A 14,901-nucleotide genomic window follows, 5' to 3' on the forward strand; every position below is an offset into this window, starting at 1 on the left:
CCCACTCCAGTATTCTTGCCTGGAAAATTCCATGGACAGAGGAGCCTGGAGGGCTACAGTTCATGGGGTCGCAAAGAGTCAAATACGACTGAGCATGCATGCATCTGCATGATGAATATATACAGGCAAACCTTGGAGGCATTTTGGGTTCAGTTCCAGACCACCTCAATAAAGTGAGTATCTTAAGTCTTAAGAATTTTTTTTTTTTGCTTCTCAGTATATACAAAATTATGTTTATACTGTAGTCTTTGGTATGCAATAGCACTATATAAAAAAATAAACATACTTTAATTGTTTTTCCTCTTTTATTTTTATTATTTTTTTCTTTTCTTTATTATTACTATTTTTTTTTTTACTTTACAATATTGTATTGGTTTTGCCATACATCAACATGAATCTGCCACGGGTGTACACATGTTCCCAATCCTGAACCCCCCTCCCACCTCCCTCCCCATACCATCTCTCTGGGTCATCCCAGTGCACCAGCCCCAAGCATCCTGTATCCTGCATCAAACCTAGACTGGCGATTTGTTTCTTATATGATATTATACATGTTTCAATGCCATTCTCCCAAATCATCCCACCTTCTCCCTCTCCCACAGAGTTCAAAAGACTGTTCTATACATCTGTGTCTCTTTTGTTGTCTTGCATACAAGGTTATTGTTACCATCTTTCTAAATTACATATATATGTGTTAGTGTACTGTATTGGTGTTTTTCTTTCTGGCTTACTTCCCTCTGTATAATTGGCTCCAGTTTCATTTCATCTACTTTTCCCATCAGAATCAGAATTAATTTTTGGTCTTGACTCTTGGTTTTTCTAAGAGCTACTCTTTCCTTTTGTTCACATCATCGGTGATGGTTTAGTAACTAAGTTGTGTCTGACTCTTGTGTCCCCATGGACTGTAGCCTGCCAGGCTACTCTGTCCATGGGATTTCCCAGGCCAGAATACTGGAGTGCCATTTCTTTATCCATTGTCTCAGGGGATTTCCTGACCCAGAGATCAAACCCGCATCTTCTGCATTGCAGGCGGTCTCTTGCATTGCAGGCAGATTGTTTATCACTGAGCCACCAGGGTAGCCCTTCTTTCACAGTATCTTGCTTTTATTTTGGAGATATAATATCTACTCTCTCTGTATCTTCATAAGAATATCAATTTATTACATTTGACTATATTTTTCATGCTTATTTTCCCTTTATTTCTTTTTATTTATAATAGTTGGTTTATTTGCCTTATCTTTTACGTTGAAGGCTTTCCTAAAATCTCGTCATTAGTGTCTATGCCTATGTAAGAGTAAAAACTGAAAACCTAACTAGAGATTGTGAGTATTTGAGTAAGTCTTGTATGAAAGGTTGGCTTTGCTCTGGAAAGGCAGGAATCCAGCTCTTTCACTGGGGACTTCCTTATCAAGACCTGCAAGTATTCTCTCCAAGGAGGATAGCTTCTCTAGAAAAGTGCCCTCCAGGAACATGTTACAGTTATCTTCTTGTGGGTATTTGGATTTTAAGGTAAAAATATTTTACCCCTTCTATTCTTAAAAATCATCTTCAAATAATAAGCACAAGAAACAAACCTACTACTTCAATGAAACTAGAAAAAATTTCCAATGAAACTAGAAACATATGTAGAGTCAAACTACAGTATATGAAGACTGAACTCATAGAGGAATGGCAGATAAACTGCACAGCAGAGAAAGGTCAAGTCAAACTGCCAGCAGAGGAGTATATTGACAGGCTGGTTTACCCTGAGAAACAAAAAGATTTTGAGGAGTTGATAGGGCACTAGAAGTCAGGGGGAGTAGGAAAAATATTTACATGTTTAAAGTTTCTATAAAAAGTGTATAAAAAGCTTCCAGCTGCCCACAGGTTTGGACATTCTCCCTCAAAAGGAAGAGAGAAGTGTATATCCTGATGAATGTGAAACAAATTACTAACTCTGGGACCCCACACATAAATAAGAAGTTTGAAGCAAAGGCATATGTTCATGAAAATATCAATGATAGAACATCCCAGCTCCTTTTTGCTGCCCAGTTACAGAACCAAATCATACTACCAAATTTATTCTTATCCAAAAAATAAACATACTTTAATTTTAAAATAGTCTGATTTAAACAAACGCTAACCATCATATGTGCCTTCAATGAGTTATATATATATTTTTTTGCCAGTGAACGATTTTGCCTTAACAGCCGATGACTGATCAGGATGGTGGTTGCTGAAGGCTGGGTGGCTGTGGCAATTTCTTAAAAGGAGACAACAAAAAAGTTTGCCACATAGATTGACTCTTCCTTTCATGAACAATTTCTCTGTAGAATGCAGTGCTGTTTGATAGGATTTTACTCACAGTGGAACATCTTTCATAATCAGAGTCAATCCTCCCAAAGTCTGCTTCTGCTTTATCAACTAAGTTTATGTTGTAATCTAAGTCCTTTGTTGCCATGTCAGTCGTCTTCGTAGCGTCTTCACCAGGAGTAGATTTGTCTCAAGAATTTCTTTGCTCATCCGTGGGAAGCAACTTCTCTTCCATTAAAGTTTTATATTTATAACAAATACAATGTAAAAGTATGAAATATTATACGAGTTACCAAAATGTGACACAGAGACACAAAGTGAGCAAATACTTATTGGAAAAATGATGCCTATAGACTTGCTTGATGTGGGGTTGCCATAGCCATATTATTCATTTCGGTAAAGCCTTTTAAAAAATCTTCATTTAAATCAAATCATCAAGTTTCACTAAAATCTATGAGATTGTCACTGGACTACTATGTAAATATAGCAGATGCTAAAGAAGAAGCCACTATGCTGCCATCCTTTTCTAGCTGGGTCGAGGAGACAGTTACCTGCATGAAAGAACAAAGTTTAAGATAGAAGATAAATAAGTACAACCTGGATGGCAAAGCTAACAAGAGCTATAGAATGGTAAGTGATTAAGGAAGGTATAGGAGATGGGAGAATGCAATTTGCCAATTAATGTATGTCTGACCATGGTTAACTTCTCAGTGATACCTGGTTCTTATTTCGAAATTTACTCATTTAAAACACCTAGAACAATCTAATGAGGTAGGCTTGAATGGAGTTTTAACAAATGGGCAGGCTATTACTAATGGAAAATGATTCCATTGACAGGAATAATCAAAGCTAGCTGGAGACAGGGGTGTTTCAAGTAGTGGAGATATAAATTAAAAAAAAAATTTCATATGTACAATGCACCCCAGTGGTCAGAGCTGCAGCATTTATTAATAGAAGAGGAAAGAGGTCAGAGAAAGATAATTAGTTTGGGAAAAGTGAATCCTGTTTGCACTTTTTTTTCCCCTTCAATGGGTAACTATTAGCTCACAGCAGTCAGTCTGGCAGTCTGTCCTTGGATATCTTGTTTATGTAGTCTCTGGAAAACCTCTGTGATCTAAACTATGAAGCTGAAGGACAGGCTGTTTTTCTGTAATGTCTGCCTGTATCTAGCACCTCCCTTCTTAGCTGTGCCAGGCCTGCACTACTTCCCTCACAGAAATGTCAATATAACTGCTGACTTTCTTGAAATCCTTTCCCCTCAACTCTTTACTTCTCATTGGAAATCTCTTCTGCACCCTTATTTGAAAGTGATCATAATCTGAGGTTGTAGTCGAATTTCTATCACAAGTTATAATCACTTTTTGAATATGAATGTAAGATGTTAAACAAAAATATGCAAAATTCAAGTTTTCTTATTTTTGTTATACTTCAACCAACAAAACAGATAGTAGTGACACCATTATCAAATGAGTTGTATGAGTTCATTCTGACCTCCCCAAATTTTAAAAATATTTTTAACATTAACTTTAAAAATGTTACTTAAAATATTTTAATTGAGACAATAACTCTGGTGCCTGCAAACAGTTGATCATGGGTTGCACCCTTCAGTGAATTATCACAGAAGAAAATTTTGGCAAATTTATTGGTTTCATTCCCACAGGCATTGTGAAGCAGGAACTCTTTTCACATTAAGATCACAACTCTAGGATAAGCAATATATAATATGTAAACTCCAGTAATGCTGAAGAAGCGGAACGGTTCTGTGAAGACCTACAGGACCTTCTAGAACTAACACCAAAACAGATGTCCTTTTCATTATAGGGGACTAGAATGCAAAAGGAGGAAGTCAAGAGATACCTGGAGTAACAGGCAAATTTGGCCTTGGAGTACAAAATGAAGCAGGGCATAGACTAACAGTTTTGCCAAGGGAATACACTGGTCACAGCAAATACCCTCTTCCAACAACACAAGAAAAGACTCTACACATGGACATCACCAGATGGTCAACACCAAAATAAAATTTATTATATCCTTTGCAGCCAAAGATAGAGAAGCTCTATACAGTGAGCAAAATCAAGACCAGGAGCTGACTGTGGCTCAGATCAGGAACTCATTATTGCCAAATTCAGAATTAAATTGAAGAAAGTAGAGAAGACCACTAGACTATTTGGGCATGACCAAATCAAATCCCTTACAATTATACAGTGGAAGGGACAAATGCATTTAAGGGATTAGATATGATAGAGTGTCTGAAGAACTATGGATGGAGGTTTGTGACATTATACAGGAGATAGGGATCAAGACCATCCCCAAGAAAAAGAAATGCAAAAAGGCAAAATGGTTGTCTGATGAGGCCTTAGAAATAGCTGTGAAAAGAGAAGTGAAAAGCAAAGGAGAAAAGGAAAGATACACCCATTTGAATGCAGAGTTCCAAAGAATAGCAAAGAGAAATAAAGCCTTCTTCAGTGATCAATGCAAAGAAATAGAGGAAAACAATAATATAGGAAAGACTAGAGATCTCTTCAAGAAAACTAGAGATACCAAGGGAACATTTCATGCAAAGATGGGCACAATAAAGGACAGAAATTGTATGAACCTAACAGAAGCAGAAGATATTAAGAAGAAGTGGCAAGAATATACAGGAGAATTGTACAAAAAAATCTTCATGACCCAGATAACCACAATGGTGTGATCACTCACCTAGAGCCAGACATCCTGGGATGCAAAGTCAAGTGGGCCTTAGGAAGCATCACTATGAACAAAGCTAGTGGAGGGGATGGAATTCCTTTGAGCTATTTCAAATGCTAAAAGATGATGCTGTGAAAGTGTTGCATTCAATATGCCAGCAAATATGGAAAACTCAGCAGTGGCCACACGACTGGAAAAGTCAGTCTTCATTCCAATCCCAAAGAAAGGCAATGCCAAAGAATGTTCAAACTACTGCACAATTGCACTCATCTCACATGCTAGTAATGATCAAAATTCTCCAAGCCAGGCTTCAGCAATACGTGAACTGTGAACTTCCAGATGTTCAAGCTGGTTTTAGAAAAGGCAGAGGAACCAGATATCAAATTGACAACATCTGTTGGATCATCAAAAAAGCAAGAGTTCCAGAAAAATTTATTTATGCTTTATTGACTATGCCAAAGCCTTTGACGGTGTGGATCACAAAAACCTGTGGAAAACTGTTAAAGAGATGGGAATACTAGACCACCTTATCTGCCTCCTGAGAAATCTGTATGCAGGTCAAGAAGCAACAGTTAGAACTGGACATGGAATAACAGAATGGTTCCAAATAGGAAAAGGAGTATGTCAAGGCTGTATATCGTCACCCTGCTTATTTAACTTCTATGCTGAGTACCTCATGAGAAATGCTGGGCTGGATGAAGCATAAGCTGGAATCAAGATTGCTGGGAGAAAGATCAATAACTTCAGATATGCAGATGACACCACCCTTATGGCAGAAAGTGAAGAAGAACTAAAGAGTCTCTTGATGAAAGTGAAAGAAGAGAGTGAAAAAGCTGGCTTAAAACTCAACATTTAGAAAACGAAGATCATGGCATCTGGTCCCACCACTTCATGGCAAATAGATGGGGAAACAATGGAAACAGTGACAGACTTAATTTTTTTGGACTCCAAAATCACTGCAGATGGTAACTGCAGCCATGAAATTAAAAGATGCTTGCTCCTTGGAAGAAAAGTTATGACCAAGTTAGACCATATATTAAAAAGCAGAGACATTACTTTGCCGACAAATGTCCATCTAGTCAAAGCTATGGTTCTTCCAGTAGTCATTACGGATGTGAGTGTTGGACCATAAAGAAAGCTGAGTGCCGAAGAATTGATGCTTTTGAACTGTGGTCGTGGTGAAGACTCTTGAGAATCCCTTGGACTGCAAGAAGATCGAATCAGTCAATCCTAAAGGAAATCAGTCCTAACAGTCATTGGACGAACTGATGCTGAAGCTGAAACTCCAATACTTTGGCCAACTGATGAAAAGAATGGACTCATCAGAAAAGACCCTGATGCTGGGCAAGGTGAGGGCAGGAGGAGAAAGGGACGACAGAGGATGAGATAGTTGGATGGCATTACCAGCTCGATGGATATGAGTTTGAGTAAGCTCTAGGAGTTGGCGATGGACAGGGAAGCCTGGCGTGCTACTGTCCATGGGGTCCCAAAGAGTCGGACAGGGCTGAGTCACTGAACTGAACTGACTGAACTGAATAGGTTAAATTTTAGCAATTAAAATCCCCTTTGATTACGTTTTTCCCAGTATTGCGCAAAGGCTGAATTTGCTCTCTTACACCTGCGTAGGTCACTTCTAAGTAATACATTTTGCTACTTACAGAGAAAATATTGTCCAATTGCTTCAGAGATGTTTGCCAAACTACATAAACTTTGAAATGTGTAAGCCTACTGGAATAATCTTTTATTTTGTCTTTTTTAGCATGAGAGGAATTTTCCTTTTTAGCTGCTCCGAATTTTAAAAAATCATCTCAAGTATTTTTAAAAAGCAGTTTAGGTACCTTAGAAGTTTATTCAATCTTAGAAATCCACATTAACACACAGTTCTCACTTGCTTGAGTTTGTCTACGTCCATTTCTGTAAGCCAACTCTTCCAGACTAATAAAATTCATAATATTTTTAAACAAAATCAAATACACTTAACTGACATGCAGAATCAGAAGGCTCAGCGAACTCTCGCGCGATTTTAAGACGCTACCGCCAGACGTCACAGGTTGCCATAGCAGCCATCCTCCAGAGTGGAAAAGAAGGGTGGTGCGAGGGGCGGATCGCTGCTGCTTCTGCTGCTGCTGCGGAGGACCGCGGTCGGTCTCCTGCAGGTCTGACTTCTGCCAAAATGAGCGGCCTGGATGAGGGCGACAGCCTCCCTATCGCTAAATCCTGCAGCCCCGCTACTCCCGACCATGCCCCGGGACATCCGGACCTCAAGCAGTGTCAGGGCGAGGAAACCGAGGCGACCTCGGTGATGGCGGACACAGGTGAGGGCGGCTTGGAGACTGCCGCAGAGGGAGGCGCGGCCCAGGACCCCGCGGTCTGTGGCCTTGCGCTCCGCATTCGAGTTGCTGGGAGTCGCGGCCGCGTAGCGACCAAAGCGGGCCAGAAAGAGGCTCCGGCTTCCACGGAGGGCCTGGAAGCAGCCTCTGCCTCTACCTCGGTGGGAGCCGACAATAGCCAGGAAAATGGCTGTCAGCGTAGAGAGCTACGCAGCCCTGCAATCGAGAAGGCTCTAGAAGCCTGTGGCGCAGGGAGCTTGGGGGCTCAGATGTTGCCTAGAGCGAAGGCCAAGGAAATGACGAAAAAGTGCGCTGTTTCTGCGGCAGGGGAAAAGGAGGGAGTAACAGAGGCGGTGGTAGAGGGAAAGAAGGTTATGCAGAAGGAAAAAAAGGTGGTAGGAGGCGCGAAAGAGGAGACCCGGGCCAGAGCCCCGAAGATCAATAACTGCATGGATTCGCTGGAGGCCATCGATCAGGAACTGTCAAATGTAAATGCCCAGGCTGACAGAGCTTTCCTTCAGCTGGAGCGCAAGTTTGGCCGTATGCGGAGGCTCCATATGCAGCGCAGAAGTTTCATTATCCAGAATATCCCAGGTTTCTGGGTCACTGCCTTTCGCAACCACCCGCAGCTGTCACCTATGATCAGTGGCCAAGATGAAGACATGATGAGGTACATGATCAATTTGGAAGTGGAGGAGCTTAAACACCCCAGAGCAGGCTGCAAATTCAAGTTCATCTTTCAGAGCAACCCCTACTTCCGAAACGAGGGGCTTGTCAAGGAGTATGAGCGCAGATCCTCTGGCCGGGTGGTGTCTCTTTCCACTCCAATCCGCTGGCACAGGGGCCAAGACCCCCAGTCCCATATCCACAGGAACCGGGAAGGCAACACTATTCCCAGTTTCTTCAACTGGTTCTCAGACCACAGCCTCTTAGAATTCGACAGGATTGCCGAGATTATCAAAGCAGAACTGTGGCCCAATCCCCTCCAATACTACCTGATGGGTGATGGGCCCCGCAGAGGATTTCGAGACCCAGCAAGGCAGCCAGTGGAGAGTTCCAGGACCTTCAGGTTCCAGTCCGGCTAACTCCTGCCCTATGAGAGAAGCTCCTGCACAAGTTCCCCTACCACCCACCTCCTCTCAGATCCGTGCTTAGCCAACAGCATGCTGTCCTCCCTGTACTTTCTCTTCACACTGGATTATTTTGTCCTTTGATCCTTCTAAATTCTCAAAACTCAGTGGCAAGATGGTTGCTTATATGCCAATGCTCTCCTTCTTCTGGGCCTTCCTGCTCTTCTGCATCCTGTTCCACTGTTCCAAGTGCATGGCCTTCCACTGCTTCTATGCCAAGCACATAATACTGTAGATACCCACTGCCTTCTTTTGCATGCTCTGGGCCCTGACTGTAGCCTTCTCCCAGTTTTTAAAGCGGTTATCTACCACGAAAAAGCTTGATATACTTTTGCAGCTACTTAGCTGGGCTTCATACTTTGTGCTGACTGTCCTGATACCCATGTACTCTGTGGCCAAATCTTTGAGTTTCACTGCTGCAAGATGAAGCTGATAGAGATGATGCCAGCCATCACCTAAACTGAACATTCCAGGCTACCAGTAACTGGTTTTCAACTGTCTTCCTGGGTCCATGCCATCTACCCTGCTGGTTATTTTGCAGAATAAGCAGCTGACTGGTGGGTGGTTACTAGGCATGAATGAGGTAACAAATGAGAAGTGTTCTGTGTTATGTTGATCTTATGCCTTTGGTCACTCTGCATTGTGACCAGGTGGTGGTGAGTATGAAGCCCTGTGATACGGCCCACCCAAACCTGCTCTCAGCTTTCTGGATGAGATTTGCACAGGCACCATTCCCTGCCTCTTTAGGAACTATCTGGAGACTTAAGCTCCTGGATAGCCCACAGGAACCATCCCCCGCTCGACCCCCACCCCCTGCTTGCCAAATGGTTATCTGGAAACTGCTTGGCTGTCAGGCAGGATGGGCAGTCATAGTATCACAGTGTCTAAAGCAAAGCTGGTGGGAGGTCCTTTCCAGCAGTTAGCCTTTTTGAGCTCTAGCCAACAAACCACCATTAATCTAGATGTCCCCCTTCTGCACCCATTCTAAACATGACAAAGTTGCCAAGATGGGGACACCAAGGAAGAGGTATTTCTGGTCTGTAGGGCCTGTTATGTATCTTTCTCTCTCTCACTTTCCTGCTTTCCTCCTTTTCTCTTCCTCATCCTCCTTCTCATAAACAGTTACAGCTGAGAAAACAAACTGGCAAAGCAGGCTTTTTACTTTGCTTTCCCTTTGTGTCCAGAAAGATACCGTGCACTGGACTCCAGCTTTCTTACTGCCCTCTTCTGCCCTCATGTGTCCACCCCACTTCCTTTAGTAAAGTCTAAACATTTCAAAGGGAACTCTGTAGGGTGAATTGCCTGCTTATGGACATTGTTCGTTGGGGCCCAGTTTGACAGCCCCGTACTCTTCCTTATCCATTACCCAAAACCTGTGTGTTTTTTTGAGCCTTAGCTTAAGAAGCTGAGGGGAGATCACGGAAGGGCTTCACGACAGACCCAGAGCAGGCTGTGATCCAAGGTAATAAGAATTTGGTTTCACTCCACCTTTCTAAGCTTGGAAGCTTTTTGAGGGGCCTCGTATCACTTAGAAATAACCAAGGCAGCATTTCGAGGGTCACTCCTGTTCTCTGTATTGTTTTTTCCCCTGAATTCCCATGGGCCTGCATCCTACCACCCTGGCATTCTTGGCTCTCAGTCCACAGCTTCTGCATTTCCTTCCCTGCTTCTGACCTAGTAAATGAGGGAACAGGCTGCAGTCTCCTTGTGGGAGCTGCTGAGACTCCCTCATCGGGGGTAAGGGGGGGTGTGTGAAGTCTGCTCCATAGGCTGTCTGTGCGGAGCTGTGGGGAGGGTGTCCTAAGCTGTAGAAACTGAAAGCCCAGGAAACCAAATGAGCTTGCTGTGGATTGGGTTTGGGAATGCAAACAGGATTGATTGGAACGCTGCAGGGTCAGCAGTAAAATGAGAGGCACCTGTGGTTTTTCCCAGGAGAGGTGGGAGAATGAAAGCGTTTGATGCTTAAAGATGATGCTTGCAGATGTTAGGTTTTCTCTCCAATTTTTCCTGACTCCTTGAATTCACCAGTAGATTTTTGTACTCAAATACAAGTCTGAATGTTTTGTATTCTAGCATATATGGACAATTAATGGCATATGCTCCTTATTTCACTGTTTGAGTCAAATCCTATTAACTCTTCTCCATATTTGCTTGCTGGCAGAATTGACATTTACAGCCTGCTGTTTGTTTGTAGTTGAGAATGTGTGCAAAAATATCAGGCCTGTTTCCTGTGCACTATGAAAACTTTTGTGACTGCTCACAAATATATCCGCTTGTTCTGGTCTCTCTTCTTATATAGCTCTATTCTTAGATATATAATTTGAATGTGATCTTTGAAATCGTGCAAATTGTTGCTGTCATGTGAAAGTATTCTCAAACAGAAAAACCTAACTTTGTCATCTTGATATTTCTTGGTCAGCTGTTGTACTTGACATCTTATGTTCCCAACTTGTAGAATTGTTCTGTCAAACTAAACAAAGATAGTACTTTAGTCTTCTCCTGTGTGTTCAAAAGGAAAAATAAATCTGTTACTCTGCTGTGTTTCTTGTTTTCGCCAAAAATAAAAATAAATAATGCTCTGTTTTGTCTAGGCTAATAAATGGTTGGAAAATCATTAAAGTTATCAAGTTGTTACAGTATCGTGTTGAACCTTTTAAAAAAGGCAATAGTGCACCTTCCAAGATTTTTTGCTTGGAAAACGGTAGATAAGAAGCCCAAATGCTTATTCATAAATGTATTTCCTATACAGTCAGCATAGTTTTCGGTGGTAATTGAACCGCTGTGTATTGATTTTTGTCACTTACCTAGAATACTGTTTTCAGTGGAAAACTGTTCTCTATTGCACAGTCATTTTTAGTTACATTTATGTTAACTATATCCCATCTTTGGCTCATCCTTTAGTTGATGAGCTTAAGATAGACTTTTGGAAGAATTAATCAGTGGATATTCTCTACTACTTAAATTCTTTTCCTACAATAGTGTGGTGCTCTAAAAGGAAAGAAAAAAAAAATGACTAAAATATAATGTCTAGAAGCAAATGATGCCAGACATCACAGTGTCAGTTACCAGTAATGTCTTTTTCAGCATCTATTACATGAAGGTTTGGGAGATAAATATTTCTGCATTCTCTGAAGCAGAGAGAGCAACGAATACTACAAGGTCTGCATAAGTGAATCACTGAATATTTTTAGCCATCTAAACGAAATTTTGACATAAATGGCTCCAAATTACTGATTTGAATTAGAGGTTGTTGATTAAACCTACAGGTAAACCAGACTTGCTGACGCTTGATGCAGTTCTTATTTGCAAGCTCTATTTGCTGAAGTGTAATTTTTTTAGACCTGGAGAACTTTTAAGTATTAGCAAAGTTTTCCTTTATAAGTTTTATACTCATCTTAACTTCCCCATACTATGTTCATTTTACCTTTTCAATGCAGTGATTAATTTCTGCATTGTCAACCATCTGTTTCAAGCATTATCTTTTTATCCTATTCTGGATATAATCAGAAAATGTCATTTTTGTTGGTTTATTATCAGCTTCAGTCTAACCAAGATTCATTTTTCTAGTAGGCTGGTGCTACTCATTTGTCACAGATTAACATGGTTTCTGTTCTTTTTAGTCCAATAAAATTAGACTCAGCATTTTCTTGGATTCACTTACTACACAATTGGTTAACTCAAATAACCCTGCTCCATTTCCTTGCATTGCCTTTTGTTTTTATTCCTCTGTTCTGGAACCAAAAGTCTTAGATCTCCAAACCAGTTGACTTTCATCCTTTTTTCCAAGGAAGCATGACCATTGTGGTCTGCTCTGGCCACATTACCCTGAGTACTTCATAATTTTCTTGGTCCCTATATTAATTAACAATATTATTGGGCATCCTTATCTATTTTTTTGGATATTTAGCTTAGGCCAGATACCCACAAGGTTTTCTCTGACCTTCCTTATTCAGGCGGGCTCTCCTTCCACATCACTCCGGCTGCTGCTTTTGCTTCTGCTTTCTCATACAGTACATCAGTAGTTTTCATCATTAAAAACAATCCCCCCAAATGACCAGTATTCCTAATTTTGAGTTCCTGGTCTCATAGAGTTACAATTTAAGCCTTCAATATCTGATTTTGCATCAGATACACATTCCTTGGTTTGACAGTCCAGAAATCTAACAGCAGGTACTTAGATTACTATTCTTAGATTACTGTCATAATTCTGAAAGTGTTACTATTCCCTTTTAAGTAGTTGAGAAAACAGCTCAGAAAATTGAACTAAATTGCCTAAGATGCAAATCACAAACTTAAATTGCTTGATTTGAAGCAATTTAGGGTACCTTCCACTGTATCACAGACATCGGTATTAAATTCAGCATAAAACACAACTCTATTATGTGAGTATTAAATGGAAGGTTATTCTTAACACATTGATGATGGTCTTTGAAGAGATTTTATCACTTAAGATTCCATAGTTAGATTAAAACACTTCTGAACTTACACATGTAATTATGATGTTTGGTGCATAAATGAAATTAATAGTTCATCAAAAATAAGTGCAACAGACAAATTTTAAAAATTGTGTATTTAATTTCTGCTGTATAGCAGTGTGATTCAGTTATATATATATATATATATATACACACACACACATTTTTTAATATTCTTTCCATTATGGTTTATCACAGGATATTGAATATAGTTCCTTTTGAATAGTAGGACTTTGTTGCTAATTCATTCTGGATATAATAATTTGCAACCCCACATCCCCATCTCTTGGCAATTGTAGTTCTGTTTTCTATGTGGGTTTTGCAGATGTTCGTCTGTCGTATTTTAGATTCCACATATAAGTAATATCATGATAGTTGTCTTTCTGACTTGCTTCATTTAGGATGATAATCTCTGGTTGCATCCGTGTTGATGCAAATGGCATTATTTATGACCGAGTAGTATTCCATTGTGTGTATATATACACACCCTATCGTCTTTATTCTTTCATCTGTTGATGGGTGCTTAGGTTATTTTCATGTCTTGGATATTGTAAATAGTGTTGCTGTGAACACAGGGGTGTGTGCATTTTTTTGAATTATAGTTTTGTCCAGATACATGCCTAAAAGTAGGATTGCTGTATCATTTGGCAATTTAGTTTTTTTTGAGGAACCCCCATACTGTTTTCTGTAGTGGCTGCACCAGCTTACATTCCTGCCAACAGTGTCAGAGGGTTCCCTTTTCTCTACACTCTCCAGCGTTTGTTTGTAGACTTTAATGATGACCATTCCTACCAATGTGAATAATTGATTGTAGTTTTGATTTGCATTTCTCTAATAATTACCAACGTTGAGCCTTTTTTCATGTGCCTCTTGATCATCTGTATTTCTTTGGGAAAATATCTATTTAGTGCTGCCTATTTTTCGATTGGGTTGGGTTTCTGTTGTTGGAACTATTTGTGTATTTTGGAAAGTCTTTGCCAGTCTCATCATTTGCAAATATTTTTTCCCATTCTGTAGAATTGTGTTTTTGTTTTGCTTATGATTTCCTTTGCTGTGCAAAAGCTTGTATGTTTGATTAGGTCCCATTTGCTTTTATTTCCATTTCCTTAGACTGACCCAAGGAAAAATTGGTATGATTTATGTCAGAATGTTTTGCCTGTATTCTTTTTTATTGTGTCGTATGTTTGTCCTTTTGAGGGTGTCTGGTGTGAAGAGGGTGTATTCTAACTTCATTGATTACATGTGGCTATCTAACTTTCCCATCAACCCTTGCTGAAGAGACTATTTTTTTGCCCATTGTGTATTCCTGCCTCCTTTGTCAAAGATTTATTGACCTCAGATGTGTAGATTTCTGGGCTGTCTATATTCTGTTCCACTGCTCCATCTGTGCCACAATGCTACAAAGCTACTGTAATCAAAAACAGTATAGTGTGACAGCATGCTGTTTTGATTACAGAAGCTTTGTAGTACTGTCTGACATCTGGGAGGCTTATGCCTCCTGCTTTGTTCTTTTTATTCAGGATTGCTTTGGCAACTCTGGGTCTTTTATGGTTCCATATAAACTTTAGGATTATTCTAGTTCTCTGTAGTGTCATGAGTAACTTGACAGGGATCACATTAAATCTGTAGATTGCTTTGGGTAGTATGACCCTTTTAAGAATATTCTTTCAACCCAAGAGCATAAGGGATGTATTTCCATTTCTGTGACTTGTCAACTTTCTTAATGTTTTATACCTCTCAGCTTATCTTTCACCTTGTTAGATTTATTCATAGGTTTTTGTTTTTTTGATGTGATTTTAAAGGGGACTGTTTACATTCCCTTTGTTAGTGTAAAGAAATGCAACCAATTTTTTCTATATGTTAACTTTGTAGCTTGATACTTCGCTGAATTAGTTTATCAGCTCCTATTGTTTTTGTGTGGGGTCTTTAGGGTTTCCAGTATATAGCAGTCGAATATATATAGAAGACTCTAGTAATAGAGTCATC

The 14,901-nt window shown here is 40.1% G+C and overlaps 1 protein-coding gene across 1 annotated transcript; it reads left to right on the forward strand.

Annotated features, from left to right (window-relative positions):
* The first annotated feature begins 6,570 nt into the window (after window positions 1-6,570).
* On the forward strand, window positions 6,571-11,040 carry TSPYL4 (TSPY like 4). Its single transcript, XM_069599160.1, has one exon. It carries the CDS (start codon window positions 7,154-7,156, stop codon window positions 8,393-8,395), a length of 1,242 nt encoding a protein of 413 aa, XP_069455261.1. The 5' UTR covers window positions 6,571-7,153; the 3' UTR covers window positions 8,396-11,040.
* Window positions 11,041-14,901: the final 3,861 nt, after the last annotated feature.

The sequence above is a fragment of the Ovis canadensis genome, chromosome 8 (genome assembly GCF_042477335.2).
Source record: "Ovis canadensis isolate MfBH-ARS-UI-01 breed Bighorn chromosome 8, ARS-UI_OviCan_v2, whole genome shotgun sequence".
NCBI classification, from domain to species: domain Eukaryota; kingdom Metazoa; phylum Chordata; class Mammalia; order Artiodactyla; family Bovidae; genus Ovis; species Ovis canadensis.